Genomic DNA, 25,567 nt, shown 5'->3' on the forward strand with positions numbered 1-25,567 from the left:
ACGAACAAGAAAGGTAAATTGTTCAACCGTTGTAGCAAGAAATGCGATTTTTGGGAGTGGATAAAAGAGGGTGAAACGTCGGGCGAATCAAGTTCTGTTGGCAGCTCCTCTACTAATGATTTGGCAACTGGATTAGAGAATAATGTCGCTTCCATGTTTGAAACGATGTGTCGACTAACTCACGAGAAAGACGTAGAGATAACCGTGACAATCCGCAAAGGCAATGCAAATGTGGAATGTGATAAAGGAAAGGGCCTGGCATGATGTGTAGTTGTTCGGCTATGAGTTCTTGCTGTGACATGTTTGTTTTGAGACTTTTGCAGTTAGTTAAATGATGTTGTGCAATGTTGATGCACTTAGGCCTAGTATGCACAATGTAATCAGTTTCTGCCTCCTTTTGTAATTAGTTTCTGCCTCCTTTTGTGTAATCTTAGTTGTGGCATTATCTTAGCTTTTAAACAATTAATGTAAATCAATTATCTTAGCTTTTCTCTCCTGTGTATACTCAGATGTGGCAATGTGAAGTTCTAATCAATTTATGCCTCGTTTTCTCTCCTATGTATTATCAGCTGTGGCATTAATGTATTATCAGCTGTGGCATTCTCTCCCATAAATAGCAGGTGATACATACTAAATCCTGTAAGAATTATTCGGATGTTGTCAGAAAAAATGTAACATAGAAGCCCACAAATAACATATGCATTTTTACTACAAACGTCATTTCATTCAACAATATACAATTTCATAGGTTTTGTGGTTCCAATTTGACTAGATGAACACAACAAACACTGGATGGACACAAAAAAATGCTACAATATTGGATGTCCATCATCATGACTGGGATAAGTCATCTTGGTTATCATGGATCAACAAAAAATGCTTAGGAATCTTTCGATCCATCGCTCCATCATTAAGAAGAGAGGGCAACTGATTTGTATTGAAGAGCCAAAAGACCTGATGCAGGAAAGATAGAGAATATATAAGCACAAATTTAAAAGTCATCATACTACAAGCAAACATCATCCGCATACATGAATTGAGGAAATTGTGTAAATGCTCTACATCAAAGGAGATCATCAAATAAAGTCAAAGTTCTGGTGCAAAAGAAACTGCTACAAAATCAATGTACTAGCTATCATTCCAAATAAGAACACTCATAAAAAAAGGTGGGGATGACTGGTACTCCTAATGGAGCGGAAATGATTTATGTAGCCGACCTCTTATTTATTAGGAAAAATAAGTTGTTTTCTGTTGTTTTGTAGAAGAAAGACTTTGTTGGAAAGGCAATGAAGAAGAAATATTGTTGGAGCTGAAGGAAGAACTGAAGTTGAAGGAAGAAAAAGGTGCAGTTCTACAAGCAAAGTTAGATTCAATGAAGCAGCAAGAACGCAAGAGGGAAAGAGAGATTGACATTTCAAGACAAAGTTTGAGAATTATTAGCCACAGGAAGAAGGCAATGCTAGCTCAAGGTTACGATCAATATCGTCCCCAACATCGAGCCTGGACAAAGGTCATTCCATGAATTTTACACATGTAAAACAGCATATATTTTATCTGTTATATGTCATTATAAGAAGTTCATATCCTTATGAAGTCCTTTAGGCCATTCTACATTGCAGAAACTTGTATTATGATTACCTCTCCTAATAGGAGTAGGAGTCCTTGCAATCAAACTACTGATCACTTCAGTGTCCGATGTGTCGAACTTAGAAAATCAATGGCTTCCTCCATCTCGGTCCGGTGAGCATGGGTAGAAATACGGCGTTGCCTGAAAATCTGAACAAGAAAGTAATTAATACCCGAGCAAGACATAAAATGGATGACGCATTTTTTGCGTATAATGTTTAAACCACATAATTACCTCGATTATTGAACTGAACATGGTTGCCGGTAGAAGTAAAAAAACTTTGTTGTGTGAATGCAACACTTTCGTGGTCACCCTACATAAATGAATTTCATATTTTGATAAATATATTTTTTTTGAGATAACTTCGTCTTATATATGTACTAACCATTAAAAGTTGCGAATATGTTAATGGTGGTACATTCATGCAATGTTGGGACTGTTCATGTACTTGAACGTCGTCGGCCTCTACGCCAACATTACTTGGCTGGGACTTCGACCTATTTGGATTGGATGTACGCGAACGCCCCTGCATGACATCGAAACATATTACTTGCATTAGGCAAACAACTCAAACACAATTAGCTTTAATGTTAAAGTCAAATATACCTTTCCCTTCTTCGAATTAGATTCTAACGGGCTCTTCTTCCGAAATTTCTTTGGTGCACCCTTTCTTTTCACACAATTAGGATCACGTAATCCACTGGTGACAGTTTCTAATGACGGCCCACATTGCGATGGTACTAGTACACCATGCGGAGATAGGACATTACTCACAATATTGGATTTCGATGCCGTTACCAGTTCATATTCATGGTCGATCCATTTTTGCAAGTTTTCTACTTTGCTTTCATCATCTGCAACTAGGTCGGCCAATGGAGCAAAAGATTGACACAATTTGTCGTACCTCAACTGCCCCGGTGTAGTAATCAACCCTTCGTAGTTAACTATGACCCTCGTATGGGCTCTACTAACATTTCTCCGCCACCTTCGTAATATATACTTGTCCGGTATTTGTTTGACGCCATTACGGATCAATATTGAAATCATATGCCTGCATATTATTCCTTGAAACTCAAATAAATGGCAACTACAAACAATGTCACAATCATCTTTCCGAAAAGAGACGAAGAACATTTTTTTCTTCGATCGTTCATCGTTTATCTCTTCCTTGCATACCTCGTACGTTGTCCCCGAACTTCTCTCCGAAGAAGATATTAGGTCACAATAAAGCTTCCCAGTGAATTCTTCTTGAACTTCTCGAAACTTTGAAATGGTGTAAACGGCTTGAAATTGCTTTTCCATTTCATACCTTGTTGCACATGGTACCATCTGTGAGAAAGACCTGAAATCTGCTTGAATCTCCTTCTCAACTTTACTCCGCAAAGCCCGTTCATATTGGTCGACGAATTGCTTTAATGAGGTCTTCGAATGCACATACCCATCGAAGAATGCATTCATGCTCTCATTGCGTTGCGTTGTCGACATACCTGCCCAGAAACTGGTTTTGAAAAAGCACGAAACCCAGCGACATCTATTTTCATACAATCCTGACAACCAGATGTTTTCATGCAAATCATATGTATCGATCATTACCCTCCACCCTTCTTCAAATTCTTGAACAAATTGTGAATCGTAAACCAAATTGTGAATAGTATAGAAAATAGAACCTTTATTGACGTGGTATCCAAACTTTTCTGACAACTTTTTCAATATGTGCCACAAACACCACCTATGCTTCGTATAAGGGAATACAATTTCAATTGCTTTTTGCATAGCTCGGTCTTGATCGGTAATTATACCCTGAGGTGCTTCGCCATGCATACACTGTAGCCATGTCCTAAACAACCAAACAAATGTATCCGTATCTTCATTTGAGACCAACCCACATCCAAGCAGGGTCGATTGCCCGTGATGATTAATACCAACAAATGGGACAAACGGCATGTCATACTTATTGGTGAGATACGTGGTATCAAATGTTACAACATCAACCAAACTCCTTATAAGCCTGTCTACTCCTATTATCTGTCCAAAACACGTTCTTTAGCCTCAAATCTTCATCCAAATCCATACTAAAATAAAACCCGGAGCAACTAGCTTGCATCTTTGAAAAGTAAGATTGTATTACTGCGGCATTTCCTTCTCCAAGTCTAAGACGCCGAATTTGTTCAACATAATTTTGACAATCCTTTTCCACACACGTCATATTTTCGTATCCACCTGTTTCGACTACTGCTGAGTTGAAACTTTTCTGTAATGGAATTCCAGCCATATCATTCACTTCTAGCCGCCATTTAACATGTGCGTTCAACTATCGATTACATCGATATAGCCTAGATTTTGATGGACTTGTCTTATGATTATGCTCGAGGTTTACCGTGTTAATTCTCCATATTCCACGACTATCCATAGATGCAATCAGCCGTGCTTTACAACCTGTTTGAATGGTTGGTTGTGGTCTTAAAGAACCGATTGTAGTACTGTTTCTTTTTCCCTCGCGACTACATGTCAATGTAACATATCTTACAACACCGTCATCATCCTTTTTCGAGTTCCTTTTTCTGACCGGAAACCCTTCGGCGTATGCATATTTTTTGTAGTAATCAAACAATTCGTTTTCGTCATTGAATTTCATACCAACCTCGGGTGCTTGTAAAGATGCATCATCTCTTGCTATGTTGTCATCACCCAATACGTTCACATTCTCTGCCACATTCCCAGACTCAGATTCTACAAAAATAATGTCATCCACATTGTCCAAAATATTTTTTCCTACAAAATCAATTTAGCAGTTTCAATGCCAATGGCGTAAAGTATTTGGTAATTCATAGAATGTACTCATTCCAAGTTATATGAAACTGGTATATGTATTCAATGTAATATGTACATAAACTAATTCATCTTAAATCATTTTAATTCTACCCTCTGGGTTTCTATTAATTTCAGCTCGACTTTCATCTATTCAAGAAAAGCCATTTCAGGAATGAACTAAAAATGCGGTTCTTGCGATCTTTCAAATGAAGGCATGTTCAACCTAAACTTCTTTTATTGAAAACATTATTTCTCTAAGAAGACAGTTTCAAAGGCAGAGTTGATGCAACTTCAACTTCTACACTTTCTTTCCTCAACATGGTTCAATGAACGAAGCTAAATCTTGCACTCATTTTTTTCTCAATGGAAGGAATTGGAGTACGAAGAGGGCCATTTCGAAGTATAGTAAATGGAAAATTTCAGCAAATAATGATGCAACTTCAACTTCTACACTTTCTTTCCTCAACACGGTTCAATGAACAAAGCTAAATCTCGCACTCATTTTTTTCTCATTGGAAGGAACTGGATTACGAAGAGGGCCATTTCGAAGTACAGTAAATGAAAAATTTCAGCAAATAATGCATCTTTTCAATGACGGTTCAAGAATAAGGTGAACAACACCCAACACATCGTATTTTTGACAAAATGATAATAGACCCATTACTTTTGTCTGTCATGTTTTCGGCGTTGTGAAGAGTAAGCTGTCTCAACTCATTTTTCTTTCAATGCAGCTTTTTCTTTCAATACATGACAGCAGCTGGAGTCTTTTTAAAACTGCAACCGAGATCTTCTTCACTCCTTTAGTGGTTGAGGCAGCCGTCCAAACAGAATGGAGGGAAATTTGGGGAAGAAAGGTCTTTGGCGCTCGAAACATTTGTGAAGAGGAAAAACAAGGGAAAAGAAAATGAACGGGTCAGGCAACAAGGGAGTCTTGTATTTGGACCATTTCAAAGGGCTCGGTGGACCCGTATCTCAAATGGTAGCCAAATGAAGTTTTTTCATTTTTTAAGCAAAAATTCTTGCCAGCTCATTCTATATAATAGCAGGTCAACCAACATATACAACAAGAATTTTTCATAGTCCAATAGTCATTTTCGTGTATTTCCCCCTTAGAAGAGGAGACACATTTCGTACCTATCGCTGACACACATAGTGAGCCTCCGGAAATTCCAAAGCATTTTTTGACTAAAAAACCTGTTCAATCTATAAGAACCATTTTTCTTCATCTTCCCCGTGGCGAATCTCATTTCCTCTCGTTTTCTTCAATTTTCGTTACGTACGAGGCTCAATATGGCTTCCTCCGTCTCCGGATCGGCCGCTGTCACCTTCAATTCCGCCGCATTTTCCGACAACTCCTACCGGGAAATGGGTCATCTCCGGAAATTATCCTCTTCGGTTCAGCTCCCACGTTCCCTTAACTTGCAGTGCAGACCACTTTCCTCTTTCTCTTCCTCAGGTATCCAAGCATTTCAAATTCGCTCGTAATTGTACCAGGTGTATATAAAGTGTTATTTGCTCATATTTTAAATTGTTTTTTTTTGGTATATAATTGGAAGGTAGAAGATGGAAATTTTCTGCTGTATAGATTGGGGTTTATTCCAATTAATTAGCTAGTAACTAAAATGAAATCTAATGGTGGTGGAAAATTAAAAGACGTGAAGTCTTGATATGCTTCATGTTACATCTGTAAACACCAGCCGCCCCGCCCCTACAGCATCATGAGGGAGGGAAATTGCGGGACCTGCTCGAGCAGGTCAGGAAACAAGAGCTTACTCGTACACTAGTGTTCACAAAGAGTCCAATTTCATTTATCAGAAATCAAATCCTCACATTGCGACTGCCGGCAAAGTTGAGACTACCTCACTCCTATCCTTTCTACAACTGGATTATGCCCCAAGGGGCTCATTATGTATTATATAGCGTGCACTAGGGGCGGAGCTAGGATTCTCATTCGGTGCAGGAGCAATTTTGTCCACGCCAAAAGTCGAGTTTTTAGTCATGGATGTAATGATTATAAAAATATAAAATAATATTACGACAATGCTAAAGATAACATAGTTTAGATAATGCACTTGTTCCTTCCGAGTTTTTATACATTGATATTGTTGTACAATAATTTCATTATCGAGAGGCAACATTAGCATTTTAGCAACATGGAATGGCATCAGGCTTCAGTCACAGAGTAAGCAAACTCACAGAGTCAGTGAGTACATTGAGATTTGAATAGGCAGTATGCTTCGGGAATCACCGAATCAAGCTCGAGGGCTTCACAGGCCTGAGGCTTCTAGGTCTAATTTCAAGAGCCTTCAAAAGCAATTCAAGACTTCAAGCCATTCAAACATAGTGAAGCCCTCATCTGACTGGTAACTCCAAAGTTATCCTTCAAAAAGAACAAAATCAGGAGAAAAATGATATTATTTATGTCAGACAGGAGACATTTTCATGCTCCCAAATCAGTACAAAATGCAAAAAAAAAAAAAAAAAAAAAAAAAAATTTAAATTTTTTTTTTTTTTTTGAAACTATAAAAAAAAGAAAAAAAAAAAAAAAAATTTAAATTTTTTTTTTTTTTTTGAAACTATAAAAAAAAGAAAAAAAAAAAAAAAAATTTAAATTTTTTTTTTTTTTTTGAAACTATAAAAAAAAGAAAAAAAAAAAAAAAAATTTAAATTTTTTTTTTTTTTTTGAAACTATAAAAAAAAGAAAAAAAAAAAAAAAAATTTAAATTTTTTTTTTTTTTTTGAAACTATAAAAAAAAGAAAAAAAAAAAAAAAAAAAAAAAAAAAAAAAAAAAAAAAAAGAAGGGCCACTAACCTCTATAATAGTCAAATTTGAAAATTTGAATTGAGAGAAATGTAGGAGATGGTAATAGAAAATTTTAATGTTAAATATCTACATATAAGGAATATAACATAGAAATTCACTTTTTGCACATTTCACCTTTGCCGGGGAGCACATAGCCAATCCAACTCTTCCATTTTTTTCTCCATATGTATTCACATAAATGTTTATATTACTTAATATTCATATGGCGAAGGCATAGTCTTCTTTTTCCTCTCTGGATAATGCAGACAAAAGTGAAGAATGTAAAAGGCTAATGATCATCAAGCAATGAATCCCTAATAATTTAATAACCAAATAATATCTAGGATAAAAAATATTAACCTATTGAAAGGGCTTTCAGCATCCGGTGCTCTTCCTTCCTTCATTAAAAGTCAACACATAAAAACTTAAGAAAAACTTGAGTAGGCTTCAGGAATTAGAATCAAGGTGCTTCAGCTTCTTCTTTTGCTGTGCTGGTGCTGTTGTGGAAATGCGGAATTGAATCAAAGGGTTTGCTGTCGGCTTCCGTGTCTTGAGAAGTACAAAGGCTCGAAGGTACTGCTCTAGGGCTCGAAGGTGTACCTGCTGCGGTGATTGAGAAGTTCAACGTTGAAGGCCACCCCGGTGGAAACGTGGAATCATCCCAGAGCGGCAGATCGAGAACAATGTCGGAGGTTAGCGGAGACGGGAGGAGTGGAACTGTGGAAGAATGAATTATGAATGAGACAATGAGTTGAAAATTGGGTTGGAATGAAATGTATTGTGTTGGAATATTGACGGTATTGGGCATTTGTTGGGCTTCTTCACTTTTTGGTTTTGGGCATTGCCAATGTGTGGGCTTTAGCTTAAAATAAAATAAAATTTAAAAAATTGGGCTGGGCCCAGAAGTTCAATGCGGGCATATCTTGAATGGGCTCCGCCCCTAGCGTGCACAACTGATTATTCTCGGTGAACAATACTTCATTCCGTTACAGTTAAGCTTTTCATCAGTATTTGGGATTTAAAAATTCTTATATATTCAAATTCTCATGCTTTGTTCAGTGTTTATCACTTTTAGAATGCCTGTGATAATAAACCATTTTAATCAACAAGAGATTCACTATTTTTTTCCCCCTAAATACTTAAATCTGATAAAAAGCATCTCATGCTTCTTCATAATCGTGAAAATCCTTGAAAAAAAAAAAAATATCATAAAGATACCAATAATACTCTAAATCGTATCCCAATTGTGTTATAAATAAGGAGTTTCTCTGTTATCCATGAAATTCTTCTTGTGATTTAAATTATATATTAATGCATCTAAAAGTAACTCCTACATAAGATATGTTTCTAACCCTGAACCTTTATTTCCTTTATACTATAACCGTATGGTACTCTCTCATATTTTTATGCTGTGCATATATAATACCGCAAATTTTCATTTTTAAAACTAATATGCCTTGAAATAGTTCTAGAAGAAATTACTTTCAAGTCCTAGATTTAACCAACTTTCATTAGTTTAATATGACGTGATTTTATTGTAGCTCATCTTCATTTTGATATTGCTGCTATTTTTATTTATTGGTGTGTGCAGGCATAACAGCGCAGGTTGCCACCATTGAACAAGCAAGTACTGATGCACCACAACAGGCAGAGGCTCCTGTTGTTATTGTCACAGGAGCCTCCCGAGGAATTGGTAAAGCAATTGCTTTGGCTATGGGGAAGGCTGGTTGTAAGGTAGTTTCTGAATCTTATCAGCAATCAAGGCTTCTGCTTAGGTTATACACTATGTAGGGTATATATTTCCCAATTGTGTACATAATCGAATTCTTTGAGTTTGACTTGAATGGTACCTTTTTATCATATAGCAGTGCAGTTCCTAAAAGAAAAGATGAGTACTGTCACTTTTAATCTATGTTCTTATGTTATATAAATATTTTGTAAAGTGACTTAAAGGGTATCTTGTTAAAGCTTTTTGGGGGTTTAGTCCATTGTTGTTGTTGCTGTTGCTGTTTCTGAAGACTCCTTAGACATTTTGTAATTCCCATTAGCTTAATACTAGTGAACTTATATAATCACTATTTATACCACTATGAAATGAGAAGTTGTTGCTCTGGGCTAGAAGTTAGTCCATAGGCACGTAGCGATGTACCATTTGTTTTTCTATTAAATCTTTATTACCATGCTGTGCATTTATAGTGTGGCGATTTCCACTTCACCTTTCCTTTTGCAAAAGTTGATTTTGATTTTATTGCAGGTTTTGGTGAATTATGCAAGGTCATCAAAGGAGGCAGAAGATGTCTGCAGAGAGGTAATGCATTTGATATGATTAAACAATTAAACTATGGGTGTTATATTATCATAGTTATTCAGAAGTATATTTCCTGCATTGCTTTGAACAATTATTGTCGAACGATTTTCTCACTCTAAAAAGATAAATAAATAAAATAAAATAAAAAATTATCATTCCCTCAATCAACCTTACACTACGACCATTGCCACTCCTAAAAGGGCAAGAAGGAAACACTGCAACTTTTCTACAGCTATGAGGACTTTCAAGCATAACAAAATTGTTGCACGCCTCATTTACTAAAATTGATATCACATACTTGAATTTATTGAAAAACATAGAACAAAAAGTAATTGTGATAACATTTTCAATTGAAAATGAACATGAATGAAATTTTATTTTTATTTTTTTATTTTATGACAAAAGAAATATATATATATATATATCCGATTTATGTGAAACATCTTTAGAGCCTCCTAGTTTAGCTACTATTACAAAAGATGTGTCCCTTACCATGCCAGAGGTCAAGTTTGACCAAATCTTCGGGGTTAATTTTACTGGAGGTTTCTAAACTTTTATCCCACCAGCAATTGGGTCTCTAAACTTCAATGGCCAGCAATCGGGTCAATGAACTACATTTTCAAAGCAATTAAGTCCCATTTGCTGACCTGGCAGTTACAACTAACAGCTGCTGAAGTAACCCCCCCCCCCCCAATGTAGACTGTTCCAATACCCATTCACATCCAAATCAGCAGTAATGTTAAAAACCCAATACCCAGTTCAGTGTTCTTTTACAAGAAAGGTTGGATTTTTTTGCTTGGTCTTACATAGAAAAGGGGAAAAGCACCAATTCAATTCATTCAATTAATTCCAACCCAAATTTCTAAATCATCACCGGATTCAATTTTTTGCTGGGTTTTGTGTTTCTTGAATAAGCCATGACAATGGCTGGTGCTGCCTTTGCTGAGGTTTATGAGAAAAGGCTCCACAAGTAGAAGACAAACTGAATAAGGGATCAAATCAGAATGGTGTTGCTTATAGTCAAGGCAAAATTACTCATTGTGTGGGTTTCTTCTCCTTTATTTTATCCAAGAAAATCCATATTAATGCAGCCCCTTCTTCTTCGATGTGCCAGTAGAGCAGTGTTATATTTAGATTGATTTTGCATACCTGCTATATATGTGTGTGTATCATATGTTTAGCTTTCTAGGTTCATTTATGATCTTGAACTGATTTTCCCTTTTTTGTGTAAAAGAACTATGGCTTCGTGGTTTCAATAGGGTATTGGATTTTTAATTTGGTGTTGATGTGGATGTGAATAGACATTAGGATAGTCCACGTGGAAGGCCATTTCAACGGCCATTAGTTTTATCGTCCATATCTGAGAACTTTTATTACGTTGTTTGACATCATACAAATGAAGTAAATTGCTATTAAAATTGAAGTTCAGTGACCCACACGATTTGTACCTACTACTACAAAATATGCGTCCCCGTACCATGTCTGAAGTCAAGTTTGACCAAATCCTCATGTCTTACATTTAGATTGCTCTTGTACTCAATACCCCTGCTCAAGTCTGAGCAACATGACTATTTTTTATTTTTTAATTTTTTTGGGAAAAACAAGAGCTGAAAGCAAAAGGAATAAAAGAAAGAAAAAAAATAAAGGTCATGCGTCAATGAACTTGTCAGCATTTAACAATATGTTTGTAACACTAAACACTGTTCATTTGTATTATTAAAAAATAAATAGTGATTGGGAATTGCCTACTATACTATGTCTTGCAGATTGAGGTACTTGGTGGACAGGCTCTTACCTTTGGTGGGGATGTTTCAAAAGAAGCAGATGTTGACTCAATGATTAAAACTGTTAGCAATCGCTGTTCCTAGTTTTTAAGTTTTTATATCACATGTCATGTTATTATGTTAATCTTATGTTATTGGGACATTTGCAGGCAGTTGATTCATGGGGAACTGTTGATGTTTTGATTAACAATGCTGGTACCAAAAGTTTAATCTTATATGGTGGCATGTCTAGTTTTTGAGTCCATTATCTTTTAAGTTTTTGCAACGGTTTTAGGTATTACAAGGGATGGTTTATTGATGAAAATGAAGACATCGCAGTGGCAGGAGGTTATTGATCTAAATCTTACCGGGGTGTTCTTGTGCACGCAGGCAAGTTATTAAAACTCTATTAATATGAAGACAGAGATAATTAAAATCACATATTTGATCTAAGATCTTCATTCTCTGCAGGCAGCTGCCAAACTAATGATGAAGAAGAGAAAGGTACTCCCGTCTTGTGTTCTGTCATTTCTAATGCTAGTTAGAGCTTATTGAAGCTTAAACAGTTTATTAAGTTTGTTCTAGGATGCACAATTCTTTTTATTGATCAAAATTGGAAGTAAGCACATTACTGATTTAGACGGCTATGTTAGAGTTACTTTCAAAATATTTAACATTTTACTTAAAAGTAAGAAAAAAGTACGTTATCCAAACATATTGAAAGCATAAAGTGACTTTAAAATAAATTTTGATTATTTTTTCAGCTTAGACAAACATAGTCTTAGAGCATGTTTGGCAAACAAAGCTGCTAGCTTTCCAACTTTTCTGGCTTATAAGCTGCAGCACCCACTGTTGTGTGGATTTCGGTTTACACAAGTTTATGGTTCCTCCGCTTGTAAGCTAGCAGCGTTTTTTGCCAAACATGCTCTTAGTCTAGGACCCTAGTTCACAGGCGCTCAGCTGAAGCTTTTACATCCCTGTTCTCCATTTCTTAATCTTCATCATGGATTTGTACCACTGATGTTCGTTAATTAATTGTTTGGAATCATGTGTGACTTTGTACCATTTCATGATAAGTTTTCTGGTTTGGTTCAAATCTGGTTCATTTGTACCAATTGTCTCCAGTTTTAAGATGGATTGGTGTAGTGCCAGTGGGGAATGAATTTTGCAAACTTGTGGTGGATATATTGTTGCGACTGCCGGAGGTGGTTCTTCCGCAGTGGTTGGTGGCTTTAATGCAGTAGTTGGTGGTAGAGGAGAAGGTAGCGACTGAAAATGGGGAGTTGGTGGGAGGAATGAGGCTGGCAGAACTGGTGGTGGTGGGAAGAAGACGGTTTCTTTTTTATTTTTATTTTTTTTAGCTCTTTTGGCAGGAATATTTCTTTTTCTTTTTTCTCTTATTTTTATCTATTTTAGAGTATTTTTATCTATTTTAGAGTAACAGTATAATAGTCATTCTAATAAAAATATTGACAGTTGAATAAATAGATTCCCTGAACTAGGGACTCAATCACAGCGCTGTATATGTTAGGGACCTAGAATCTCACTTTTTAAGTTTGGGCTGTCGGGGACCAATTACTAACACTACTTGAAAGGTTGGGGGAGCCTAGCCCTAATATTCTTTTTATTTATTATTTTGTGGGAGAGTATACAATGAACATTTTTTTCAATTACAAAACTGAACTTTTCTACATTCAAGCATCTTGGCTAATTATATGTGCAGAATTCTCTGAACCCACTGTTATAATTTATATGTAGACCAAAAAAACTGGATAAATTTGTTTTTTGTCTTGGTCTCAAGACTAATATAAATGGTCAACTGATTTTGCAGGGAAGGATTGTCAATATAGCATCAGTTGTAGGTCTTGTTGGCAATGTTGGGCAAGCCAATTACAGTGCGGCAAAAGCTGGCGTTATCGGCTTTACAAAGTCAGTTGCCAAGGAATATTCAAGTAGGAGTATAAATGTGAGTTTCGAAATAAGTTGATTTCATTTAGAGATGCAACTACATTACATTAATTTGGGACGCTTTAAATTTAATTAAGGCTTCAATTGACAGGTAAATGCTGTTGCTCCAGGGTTCATTGCATCTGATATGACTGCTAAGCTTGGGGCAGACATTGAGAAAAAAATTTTGGAGACTATTCCATTAGGTTGAGTAATTTATCTATTTGATCATATATAACTCAATCCATCCATTTGGCTGCGGTTTCATTGTTTGTCATTCACGAAATTGCCTTTCTTTATAATATCAGAATAGATAGTCAACTATCTGAATAGATTTTAGTTGTTTATAGACAACTAATTTCCGCATCCAAGTTACTTTATGATACAATCTACTTGGCATTTTATCTGCCTTGTAAAATTCATTCTCTTTGACGTGTTAGATTGTATATAATGTTGATATTTGACTGTTATGATGAATAGCCTGTTACTCTTAATTCAGGAAGGTATGGCCAACCCGAAGAAGTTGCTGGACTCGTGGAATTCTTGGCCCTTAATCCTGCTGCCAGTTACATCACAGGACAGGTTTTTGAAACATTCTAATCTCCCGAGTTCCTTTCTGTCATGACGCTCAAAAGAAGCTTTAATTTCCCCAAGTTCATGCGATTTCATTAGGAGTGGAAATTAGCTTCCTATTGTTGTTTAAATGTTGGAGAAAAAAGAGGAAGGAAAAGACTTAAAACAACCATTCCTAATCTCTAGAGCATTATTGGAAGTGCTTAGATTAAAATTTAAGTGATTATAGGATGTGGGTCGTACAGAATGCGTGCATTGATAGTAGTTGTGATTTCTACGAATTGTGTGGATAAAAAGTATGTTTAATCAACTGAATTATAATTTAAGCTTTGCCAAACATGCAACTACTTTCCGTCTATCACAAAAAATATGAGAGAAATGAGCATTTGACCCATAAAAGGATGGAAATGGGTATTTTCTGTCTCTCCCTTCTGTTCCTACCAAACACTACTTTAACGATCATTCTTGTAGACTTGACTGCACTCAAACTCTCCTCAACCTTTTGAACTTGTTCTAAATGGCTAGGAATTTTTCCGTCCCCTCCTAATTGTTGTTTGTTGTTACATGCAGGTATACACCATTGATGGAGGTATGGTGATGTAAGAGGTATGGACGAGGGAAATGCACAAACCAGCTCCACTAAATTTGTACGCAGTTCTTGACTATGAAACAAACTAGTCGTAGGCGAGTTTTGAGCTTCGTTAATTGATGTTTATACAACTCTCTTTGCTGCTGCATTGAATACATTTACAGTCCTAGTATCTAGAATATGGGCTATGAAGGAAACGATAAACCAAATGATATTTTTTCTTCTCTTGTTCTATCTCGAGAACAATGTAAGCATAACCTTCACTTCGATTGATTGTGCTGCATGTACATTTCAACTTACACATTTGTTTATCAACAAATGACAAATGATGTGAAATGATTTAATTATGACAAAAAAATAAAAGAGTTTTTCCACTCCACTTTCTTTTTGACGCATCATCAATTGGTAGAAGATTATGTAAATGGTGATGACAAGAAACATTTTTCATGGTACAAAGCACCAAAAATGATTATTTATTTCTTAGAACCAGTATCGAACCACCGGATTCTGGTCTGATTGGTTCTGGTCTGATCCCGTTGATACCGTTAATTTTGCCTGGGCACTTGCTGAAGAATAAATAATAATCCTCCAAAGCATTAAAAGGAGAGGAAAAATTAATCTAGCATGGGTTAAGGGCATTTTTGAAGAATAAATGATAAAGCATTAAAAAAAAAGGTTAATCAAGAGAATAATTTGGGGTTTTAGCCTGCAATAATTCTAGTTCTACAGAATTTTTTTGATAAAAGCCTTATAGAAGTCTCATATGGGAGTGGGTTTCATGTGGAACAAAATAGTGCCAAAAAATGAGTTGTGTGTCGTCTGTAAAGTGTCTATATCTGTATATACAACACCTCTCTTTAGTCTGTTCTAAATGGCAAGAAAAGACATGATATGCCTATGCATGAAGAATGAGTTTACACACATGGAAAAGGCACGAAAAAAGGGTCAATTTTATTAAAAACCACCGCAACTAATGCGGCCTAGGCATCAAAAGGCGCGCGACTTATTTTAATTTTTTTTTTTCATATTTCTAAGTTGAATAAACTATTAAATAAAAGTAATTATTCTTAACAATAAGTAAACGCCTTGGCTTTGACTAGACGGGCCTAAGTTCAACTACAAGCATAGTGGGAGGAAGAAACGTCTTGAAATATTAATTACTGGAAAGAAAAAACATCGGAAAAGATAGCCTTAAACCAGCTAACATGCCCAAGAATCCACCTAAGAACGATCACGAGTCATCCGTGCCTTGAAAATTCACATGAAACAGAAAGAAATTCTTTCCTATATGCTAGACAGGAAAATTTTCTAGTAAAATTTCATTCTCAATTCACAAAAGAGAGAAATTTTTTCACAATGACTCGGAATAAATCCACGAGCTATACCCTAGCTGCAGTACAGGTGCATTTGTAAGTGTTCTGTCCTAGGTCCAAACAATTTTGAACATCTTTTAATATATAATTGATGCATTTTATGACAGATCTATTTAATTAATATTCAATTAAATTAAATAATTGAGTCCGTAAATTCAAATCTTGATAATTTGTTAATCACAAGGAGTTGAGATTGTGAGATACAAATTACATCTGATTGAATCTTAAATCCTCAGTGGTCGTAAGTAATAACGAGCTACGTATATTGATATTACCAATAGACCATCATGTGTGACATTTCTTATAAAGTAAGTAGCTGATTTCATAAGTTAAAGTGTGGTGATAATTAAATGAACATGTGAATGTCTTGTTATATAACAAAACATTGGAGATCCGTCGAGAAATTTCACATGGATAACTATTTGAGTGTCAGCGGTTAATCTCTAATGTTCGGTAGTGGGATTGGTTACCACAAGCTAAAGTGTGATGACAATTAAATGAACATGTGAATGTTTTGTTATATAACAAAATATTGGAAACCTGCCGAAAAATTTCACATGGATAACTATTTGAGTGTCAGTGGTTAATCTCTAACGTTCGGTAGTGGGATTGGTCATTTGACTTGAAGTCATCATAGTACCTTATATGAGGACAGTCATGTTTTGAAGGTGTTGGATGTTGCTCAACCAAGAACCGCTAATACGACATCGTTCGGGTATATCAAGAATCATACGAAGGTTGTGAATGATTAATATATGATTCGTTACTCTTAGATAGTAAGAGATTATGATCTGCATTTTATTCAATTAAGTCGATAACGAAATCCTTGATCAAGGTATACTCATAAGTCGAAAATGAGTTTACTACTTATATTGACTTAATAGTTGAGTGAAAGATATGATCAATAATCGAAATTGACATACTTTCATATCTCGTAATTATCGAATCATATTGACGAAGGGATTATAGTTTCACGATAAACGAACGAATTTGGCTTTGTCATATTACGTGACATTTTTCGTCACATGTATTGCTCTGACACATTGCTAAATGTTAATCTGGGACGGCAAATGTGAATTGGTGATAAATTAAAATAGTGTTTTAATTTATCAATTTTGATTAGATCAAAATAATATTTCATGTCGTTAGGCATCGTGATCGGGAGCCTGATGGGTTGCACACAAAAGGAGAACTGAAAGATTATAATTTGTCAATTAATTAATTTAACTAACATTAGATAAATTAATTAATTGAGTTGCGTATTTATATGCCTGAATTAATTAATCGGATTAATTTATTCACTGAGCGAATTTAATTAAATGGGTTAATTAAAGTGGAAATTGCACATTCTAATAGATTAATTATTCCAATTTCATAAATAAGATACCATGTTTAGTATTTCACATATTAGAAATATTTCTAATTAATTAATATATTTAAAAATTAATTAATTTAACAATTTCAAACCCATTTCACAATCTATCTCACGTCTCTCTCTCTCTTACCTCTCTCATCGTCGCAACTGTGCCATCACCGGAGCACCGCCGATGCTAGGCTCCCAATGCCTCTGGCCATCAACATAGTCGATCTGTAGTCACCGAAGGGGAAGAAGGACTGTGGCTGGTCACACCTCGCCTCTGCTCGTAAGAGGTGGTGTTGTCGCTATTTAAGGCGCACAGCAGCGTCATCAACGTTTGTAGCTCAAAGCGCCGCTGTGTGTGGCGGTGGAGATTGATTGTGTGGTTTGTGGTGTTTCTTTTTCTGATGAGTTTGTGGTGTTTTATGGTGGTTTTGCGATTGATGGTTTTGAGTTTGGTGTGTGGTGGATCGATGGTGGTGATTACAGTGGTGGTGTGGATCAGTGGTGATTTTTTGATCAGTGATGGTGTGATTAAAGTGGTGGTGATTTTTTGATCGGTGGTTACAGGTGAGGTGGTTTTATTGGTGATGGTGTTGGTGGATCTCGTGTTGCTGGTGGTGGTAGTCTTCGTAGCGGTGGTACAGAGGTTGTGGTAATAGGTGAAATGGTGCTGGTAGATCTCGTGCTGCAACTAGTGATGAATAAGGCAGTGATGCAAAGGTGACTGTGGTTGTTGTGGCGGTTTGGTTGATTTTGTGACAAATAATTGGACCCATGACTTGAAATTGTAACTCACAATTTGGGACTCATAGTTGGTTGTGGCAGTTTGATTGATTTGTGACTCATAATTGGATACGTGACCTGAAAATTATAACCGTGACTCACAATTGGATACGTGACATGAAAAATGTGACTGTGAATCGTAAGTGTTGGTAGTGGTCACAAATTATTTGGTTGACTGTATATTAAATTGGTTAATCTGTGACAAATGAAAAAGATAAATTGTGATCGAAAAATAATGTGTGACCTAAAAAATTGTTAATATGTGAACGAAAATTCGATAATTTGTTGTAATATTTGTGATTTGTGATTAATAAATAAATCGTGACTAATAAATTTTTCGATTTGTGATTGATGAACAAATTGTGACCTATAAAATTTTTGAACTGTGATCGTATAATAATTTGTGACATAAAATTTCTGATTTGTGATTAAAAAATAATAAGTGATAAATTAAATCGTTAATTTGTGACCAAAATATATAAATCTGTGACTTAAATATATTTAATTAATAAAATAATTAATTAATTAATTAAATTATAAATAATTTTTAATAAAGATCTGATTTTTGAAATTTGAAACTTGTTTTTTTTTTTTTAAATGTGCTATAATTAATCTCTTACTTATGAAATTTTTCCTTAATTAAATATTGAAACGGGTCACGCCAAACTTGTTTGGACTTATGTAAATATGACTAGGATTTTCAAAATTTGTAGAAAAAATTCATTCTTCTTGTTAGCACAAGAAAGAAAATCCTAATCTTACAATATTGTTCTCTGCGTGGATCACCATTGAAGGCTGTACAATTGGACAGCTGTAGGTGGCAGATCAAGGTTGTTGGGACGAAAGAATTACAAAGGAGTTTGCAGAATCAAACTAAAAAGTTTGCAGATCTCGTAAAAGATTTAATTTTTTATCACAATTTTTATATAAATACAGAAGGATCCTTGGTGGAAATTGAAAATTGTTTTAATTTTTCGCTACTCATGTTAAATAGATTCCCAACAACATCTAGATTTTATTCAACATCAACTAAAACAACTACAACCTTGAGAGGCCAGAAAGGAAATACAAGACTTGACGAAAACTGTTATGTTCTTTTAACATCGTTCTGATCCCGTCTCAAGCTTGAACAGAAGCCATGTGGCGGATCAAATCAATAACGCGAGAACTGCAATGAAATATAATATTGATGTCAATAAAACCATACACAAAGATTGGCACAAGTTTAGACGAATTGAATAAAAGAAAGATGGATATTTACCTGTAACCCCGTTCATTATCATACCAAGAGACAAGTTTAACGAAGTTCTTGCTCAAAGCAATCCCAGCCTTGGCATAAAAAATGCTCGACCTGAATAAGAATGATGGATCAACAGTAGGGACTCGGAATGCCATCCCGGTCAACTTTCCGTTCAGGGACGGAAGCACTTTGCCAACAGCTTGCACAACAACAAACAAATCACTCGACTGAATTCATGTAACTTACCTCCAAATTTATTGAGAATAAATGTTAGTTTGTTGTTATTGTATTAGCGGAAACAATATAACAAAGTTAGAAATGAAACATAGTGTACCACCATAACTTCACACTTAGTTATTGATTTAATTACCTTGGCAGCTCCGGTGCTGCTAGGTATAATATTGAACGGGGCCGCTTTCCACCTCTCCAATCCTTGCTTGACGGACCATCGATTGTCTTCTGAGTCGCTAAGTGACCATAAATTACACAAGTCAGTCGAGAGAGTCAAGACTGCGAAACCTTGCAACTGATATTTCAATTAATACGATGAATAACCAAATGTGCAGCCACTCACCGGTAATGGAGTGGAATGTGGTCATGAGTGTAAGTATTATGCCCTAGGTCCAATCAACTTTGGACATAAATACTTTTGATATATAATTAATGCAATTTAATGGCAGATCTATTATTTAATTAATAGACAATTAAATAAATAATAGAGTTCGTAGATTCAAATCTTCGTAATTCGTTAATCACAAGGAGTTGTGATTGTGAGATACAAAGTACATCTGATTGAATCTTAAATCGTCTGTGGTCGTAAGTAATAACGAGATACGGATATCGCTATTACGGATAGACCATCACGTGTGGCATTTCTTATTTATGAAGTAAGTAGCTGATCTCACAAGCTAAAGTGTGGTGACACTTATATGAACACGTGGATGTTTTGTTATAAAACAAAACATTGGAGACCCGTCAAGAGATTTCACATGGATCACTATCTGAGTGTCAGTGGTTAATCTCTAACGTTCGATAGTGGGATTGGTCCTTTTGACTTGAGGTCGTCATAGTACCTTATATGAGGACGGTCATGCTTTGACGGTGTTGGATGTTACTCTGCCAAGAGTTGCTAATACGGCATTGTTCGGGTATGTCAATAATTATATGAAGGTTGTGAATGACCAATAGAGGAGTTGTCACTCTTAGATAGTAAGAGATTATGATTTGCGTTTCATTCAGTTAAGTCGATACCGAAATTCTTGGCCAAGGTGTACTCATAAGTCGAAAAGGAGTTTTCGACTTGTATTGACTTAATAGCGAAGTAAAAGATATGATCGAGAATCGAGATTGACACACTTCCATATCTCGTAATTGATCGGATCATATTGACGAAGGGATTATAGTTTCACGGTAAACGAACGAGTTTGGTTTTGTCATACCACATGACATTTCCCGTCACATGTATTGTCCTGACACATTGCTAGATGTCAATTTGGGACAGCGAGTGTGGATTGACAATAAATTAAAAGAGTGTTTTAATTTATCAGTTTTGATTAGATTAAAATAATATTTCACGTCGTTAGGCATCGTGATCAAAAACCTGATAGGTCGCACACAAAAGAGAATTGGAAGATTGCAATTTGTCAACTAATTAATTTAACAATCGTTGGATAAATTAATTAATTGGTTTGATTATTTATAGACTCGAATTAATTAATTGGATTAATTAATTCACGGATCGAATTTAATTAAATGGATTAATTAAATGTTGGACCGGACCGGACCAGGCCCGTTTGGGCTTTTATAAATACATGGCTAGGGTTTTCAATCCATGTGGTTATTCTCATAATTATTTTTGCTAGCACAAGATGAGAAAATCCTGGTAGCTGTAATCTTGTTTTCTGTGTGGATCACCGTTGGAGGCTGGACAATTGGACAGCTGTGAGTGGCAAATCAAGATTGCTAGAACGAAAAGAATAGTTAAGAAGTTTACAGATCTGGAAAAGGTACAATCTTATCACAATTTCTATCTAAACACAAAGGCAATTCTTGGTGAGAATCGAAATTATTTTTAATTTTTCGCTCGTATATTAAGTAGATTCCCAACAATGAGACCCTCCACAATGCCGAACCTATCATGAATAACTTGACAGATATTCAACCTAATATAAGTTTAGCATCGACAAATAAATCACAAAAGCTGCGAGAAACGACGTAATGCCAACAAAACCTTGGCCAATGGAGCTAGACAGTTTGTGGTGCAGCTAGCATTGGAGACGATGTTTAGCTCGGGCTTGTATTCCTTCTCATTCACACCCACAACAAACATGGGGGCGTCCTTGCTTGGAGCAGAGATGACGACCTTCTTAGCACCGCCCTGATTCCAATAAATCAATGGAAATCAGCACATGGTAATTATGAGAAACATCATGTGCAATAGTTCATAATCTGTTGATAAGTGTATTTTATACACTTGTTCGGAGCCTTAAAATAGCAATATTTGATAATTTTTTTGGCAAATTATATTCTCAATTGTTGTATTTTATGTTTTATTAGGTAAACTCTATAAATGAAAAGGAATTGAAGGAAAGAAGCAAACAATGACGAAAAATGGCAAAATCCAAAGTATGGGAATTAAATTGGCTATTGGATGCAAAGTTTGGAGATCAAAATTTACACTACAGAAATTGAAGAACTTAATGACTAAATTGCATTATTTTGAAAAGATAAGTTCTAGGTAAAAATATTATTTTACTTGGGCCATGGAATTGCAATTAGAGTGGATTTCAAAGAAAAGACCTTGGACTTTTTTTGGTGGGCTAGGTTAATATGTATATGTATACTTACTCATGCTGGAGGAGAGGGGATGATCATATCATATACAGTATACACATTTGACGGCTGAAAGAAGAGGTGGCTGAAAAAAAAAAAAAAAGGGAAACGGCAGCTTTGGAGATACTATTCGACGGCAATTAAAAGAATAAGGGCTGCTGAATTTGCTAAACAAAAACGGATGCTGAACTATCAAAAATAAAAGACTTGTAGGCTGCTTATCAATATTATATATACATACACAGACCGCACGCATTGGACAAAGAAAGAAAATTGAATATTAGAGAAAACGAGCTGCGTGCTGGAAATAAAAGTGTGCTACCTGTTTATATATATATACATACATTCACGCATAGAAGAAGCAGACAATTGAAGAACGAGCTACCTGCTGGAAATATATACATTAAAAACATAGAAAACAAGCTGGTGGCTGGTGAAATTAAGGACAGCTTTGAGGAGACAAACACAGGTTGCTGGAATACAAGTCGGCAGTTGCTGAATTGGAGAAAAAAAATCATTCACGTGCCGTAAATTTTTGGTAATGTCTTTTACCTTTTACGTGTTTAATTCCGACATCTTGCATGGCTAATTTATTTTTATTGCTAGGGTGTGATGAACCCACGTTATGAAATTTTTGGTTTAAATAATTAAATTGACGTTAAATTTGTTTGAATTCTTGGATGTTTATTATGGTTTAACTTGTTTTTCAATTGCTTGGTCATTAATTGAATTGTTTGTGAATTTTATTATCATCAAGAGAGGTAATAAGATCGTTAGCTCATAATAATAAATATTGTGAGGTTCGATAGAGGATATAGATATACATCTATACTTCATATGATTTTTATAAGATGTTCTAACTCGTTTAATGCATTTATCATGTTCACATCTTTCATCGAGGGATAGGAATGTCGTATGAGGGGAATAAATTTGATAACTATCAAGAGAGGTTTTCAATTAAAATAGAAATATTGACCAACAAGCATGATTTCAAATTGTCAAACTAAAAATGGATTAGCAAGGGAGATTCCACATTTAGCAACACTTCTCGCGAATTTGATAAATTTTTACATTCTTTTCAAGTTAATTAATAGATTTAATAGTGTTAGTTACAACTCGACTTTGCTATTTGATTAAGGGAATTATTAGCTTTAACTCGATCAAACACATAGTTCTCGTGGGTTCGACACTCTACACATCACTTTATTATTTGTTCACGATGTCGTTCACTTGCAGGTAATCAAATGATCAAATTTTTGACGTCGTTGCCGGGGAACTATAGTTTTTGATAAGTTTTTAACTAATTTACCTTTAATCAAAATTTTATTTTAATTTTAGTTTTAATTTTTTTTATTACTTTTAGTTTAGTTTAGTTTATTAATTTAGAAAAAAAATTACGGGGTTTCTTGCTTTCTTTTTCAGGACTTTGTATGCGAAATTCGAGAACTGGTGATCTTGCTCAATTTAACCCAGAAATCGAACGAACATTCAACTTTCGAAGAAAACAACAGCTTGAAAAAATCCAAAAATATAAAGAGGAAGACATGGCAAACGAAAATCCGAATCAAATAGCCATTGGGACTAATTTAAGAGTAGCACAACCGAATATCGCTGCGGTGAATGAAAATGTGCAAGGCTCATGGGAGAGTATATGGTTCCACCGATAGTGGAACGTCAGTCCAGTATCGTATATCCGGCGTTTGATCAGGCAAACTTCCACTTGAGGACATATGTCATCAACATGTTCCAAAATGCGTTACAATTTTTTGAAAAGCTACATAGAATCCCGACGCTCATATATTAAGATTTCTGGACATGTGTGCAACAATTGAGTATATGGGGGTTTCAAGCGAAGCAATTAGACTAAGGCTATTCCCATACACATTGAATGATTCAGCAAGGGAATGGTTAGACATTTGCCCACCACAGAGCATCACAACATGAAACCAATTGAGTCAAAAATTTCTTAACAAATATTTCCTATCGAAAAGGATTGCAAAACTAAGGGACAAGATCACTACTTTTCAGCAAATGGACTCAGAATGCTATTCAGAGGCTTAGGAACGATACAAGGGTTTATTTCGCCAATGTCCACAACACGGATTGCAGAAGTGGCTTCAAGTGCAATACTTCTATATTGGTTTGAAACCGATTAGCAAGGCTAACGTAGACTCTGCGTGTGATGGTTCTATCACAAAAAGAACCGCGGACCAGGTCTACCAAATCATGGAGGATTTGGCATTCACCAATGCACTTTGGCCTACTGAAAGAACGAGTGGAAAGAAAGCTGCTGGGGTATTCGAAGTTGATTCTTTAACAGCACTTTCAGCACAATTGGCATCATTGGCATAGAAGGTAGATCAGATGAGTGTAGCCCAGACAGTGGGACCGAAATGCAAACATTGCGGAGGGAACCACGAGAGTGTTGATTGTAACGTAGGATCTCCTTTTGCTCAGACAGTAGAAGACGTAAACTACACTCAGAATTTTCAAAGGTAACAACACAATCCAAATCCTAACACATATTACCCAGGCTAGAGAAATCACCCAGGTTTTTAGTGGAGCAACAATCAGGGAGCTCAGATTGTGCCACAGTAGACTGCACCGCCAGGTTTTCAGCAAGCTGAAACTAAGTTTTCATTTGAAGATCATGTGACTACGTTGGCGAAGATTTCTAATCAACATATGCAAAGAACAGATAAGACTTTACAAATTCAGGGAGCTGCCATCAAGAATTCGGAAAATCAGATGGGGCAAATAGCAAAAGCACTCTCAGAAAGACAACAAGGAGCATTGCCAAACGACACTGAGATAAATCCTAAGCAGGAGGTAATGGCAGTACAAGTTGTAGAGAATGAGGAGGTTGGGGCAATCACTACACGCGGTGGGATTCAACTTCTAGAAATCACAGTCGAAAGACGGGTGAAAGTAAATGAAAAGGTACCTTCCATAGATGAGGAGCAAGTGGATAAATCTGAACAGCCAGATAAAATAGTTTCATATCAAGAGTCAGAAAATCTACAGGTTAAGACAACTGTTCCTGTCAAACCTTATGGGCCTCCTGTCCCGTTTCCACAGAAATTACAAAAGAGGAAGTTGAACGAACAATTTGCAAAGTTCTTAGATATCTTCAGGAAGCTTCATGTCAATATTCCATTGATTGAAGCTTTATCTCAAATATCAAACTATGCAAAATTTTTGAAGGAGATCCTATCGAAAAAGAGAGGGCTCACAGATTTTGAGACCATCAAGTTAAATGAGGAGTGTAGTGCCATGTTACAGAATAAATTACCTCCTAAACTACAAGATCCAGGGAGTCTCAAAATACCTTGCTCAATAGGAAAAGATTTGAATTTTAATTGCTTATGTGATTCGGGATCAAGTATAAACTTAATGTCTTTCTCTGTATACAGGAAATTAGGATTGGAAGAGTTAAAGGACACATCCATCTCCCTTCAATTGGCAGACAGATCAATTAAATACCCACGAGGAGTGGTTGAGAACGTGCTCATTAAAGTGGGCAACTTCATATTTCCCATTAATTTTGTTGTCCTAGAT

At 35.7% G+C, this 25,567-nt stretch overlaps 2 protein-coding genes across 2 annotated transcripts; one reads left to right on the forward strand and one right to left on the reverse strand.

The window, feature by feature from the left end:
- Positions 1 to 696: 696 nt before the first annotated feature.
- On the reverse strand, positions 697 to 5,452 carry LOC111401897 (protein FAR1-RELATED SEQUENCE 5-like). Its single transcript, XM_023029874.1, has 4 exons — positions 2,013 to 5,452; positions 1,862 to 1,940; positions 1,639 to 1,776; positions 697 to 954 (listed from the first exon to the last, which is right to left on the reverse strand). Exon 1 carries the CDS (start codon positions 3,569 to 3,571, stop codon positions 2,183 to 2,185), a length of 1,389 nt encoding a protein of 462 aa, XP_022885642.1. The 5' UTR covers positions 3,572 to 5,452; the 3' UTR covers positions 697 to 954; positions 1,639 to 1,776; positions 1,862 to 1,940; positions 2,013 to 2,182.
- Positions 5,453 to 5,586: 134 nt separating this feature from the next.
- Positions 5,587 to 14,720, forward strand: LOC111401907 (3-oxoacyl-[acyl-carrier-protein] reductase 4-like). Its single transcript, XM_023029884.1, has 11 exons — positions 5,587 to 5,894; positions 8,833 to 8,975; positions 9,496 to 9,549; positions 11,316 to 11,396; positions 11,483 to 11,528; positions 11,608 to 11,702; positions 11,784 to 11,816; positions 13,144 to 13,278; positions 13,372 to 13,465; positions 13,759 to 13,841; positions 14,403 to 14,720. Exons 1-11 carry the CDS (start codon positions 5,729 to 5,731, stop codon positions 14,433 to 14,435), a joined length of 963 nt encoding a protein of 320 aa, XP_022885652.1. The 5' UTR covers positions 5,587 to 5,728; the 3' UTR covers positions 14,436 to 14,720.
- The last annotated feature ends 10,847 nt before the right edge of the window (positions 14,721 to 25,567 follow it).

Source organism: Olea europaea, chromosome 1, assembly GCF_002742605.1.
Source record: "Olea europaea var. sylvestris chromosome 1, O_europaea_v1, whole genome shotgun sequence".
NCBI classification, from domain to species: Eukaryota; Viridiplantae; Streptophyta; class Magnoliopsida; order Lamiales; family Oleaceae; genus Olea; species Olea europaea.

Excerpts from the sequence above, each read along its gene's own strand:
- LOC111401897 (XM_023029874.1), bottom strand. The coding sequence starts at position 3,571 with ATGCCGTTTGTCCCATTTGTTGGTATTAATCATCACGGGCAATCGACC.
- LOC111401907 (XM_023029884.1), top strand. The coding sequence starts at position 5,729 with ATGGCTTCCTCCGTCTCCGGATCGGCCGCTGTCACCTTCAATTCCGCC. Across the intron at positions 11,703-11,783 it reads GGGTGTTCTTGTGCACGCAG|GCAGCTGCCAAACTAATGAT; the intron begins GCAAGTTATTAA and ends CATTCTCTGCAG. Across the intron at positions 13,466-13,758 it reads TTTGGAGACTATTCCATTAG|GAAGGTATGGCCAACCCGAA; the intron begins GTTGAGTAATTT and ends CTCTTAATTCAG.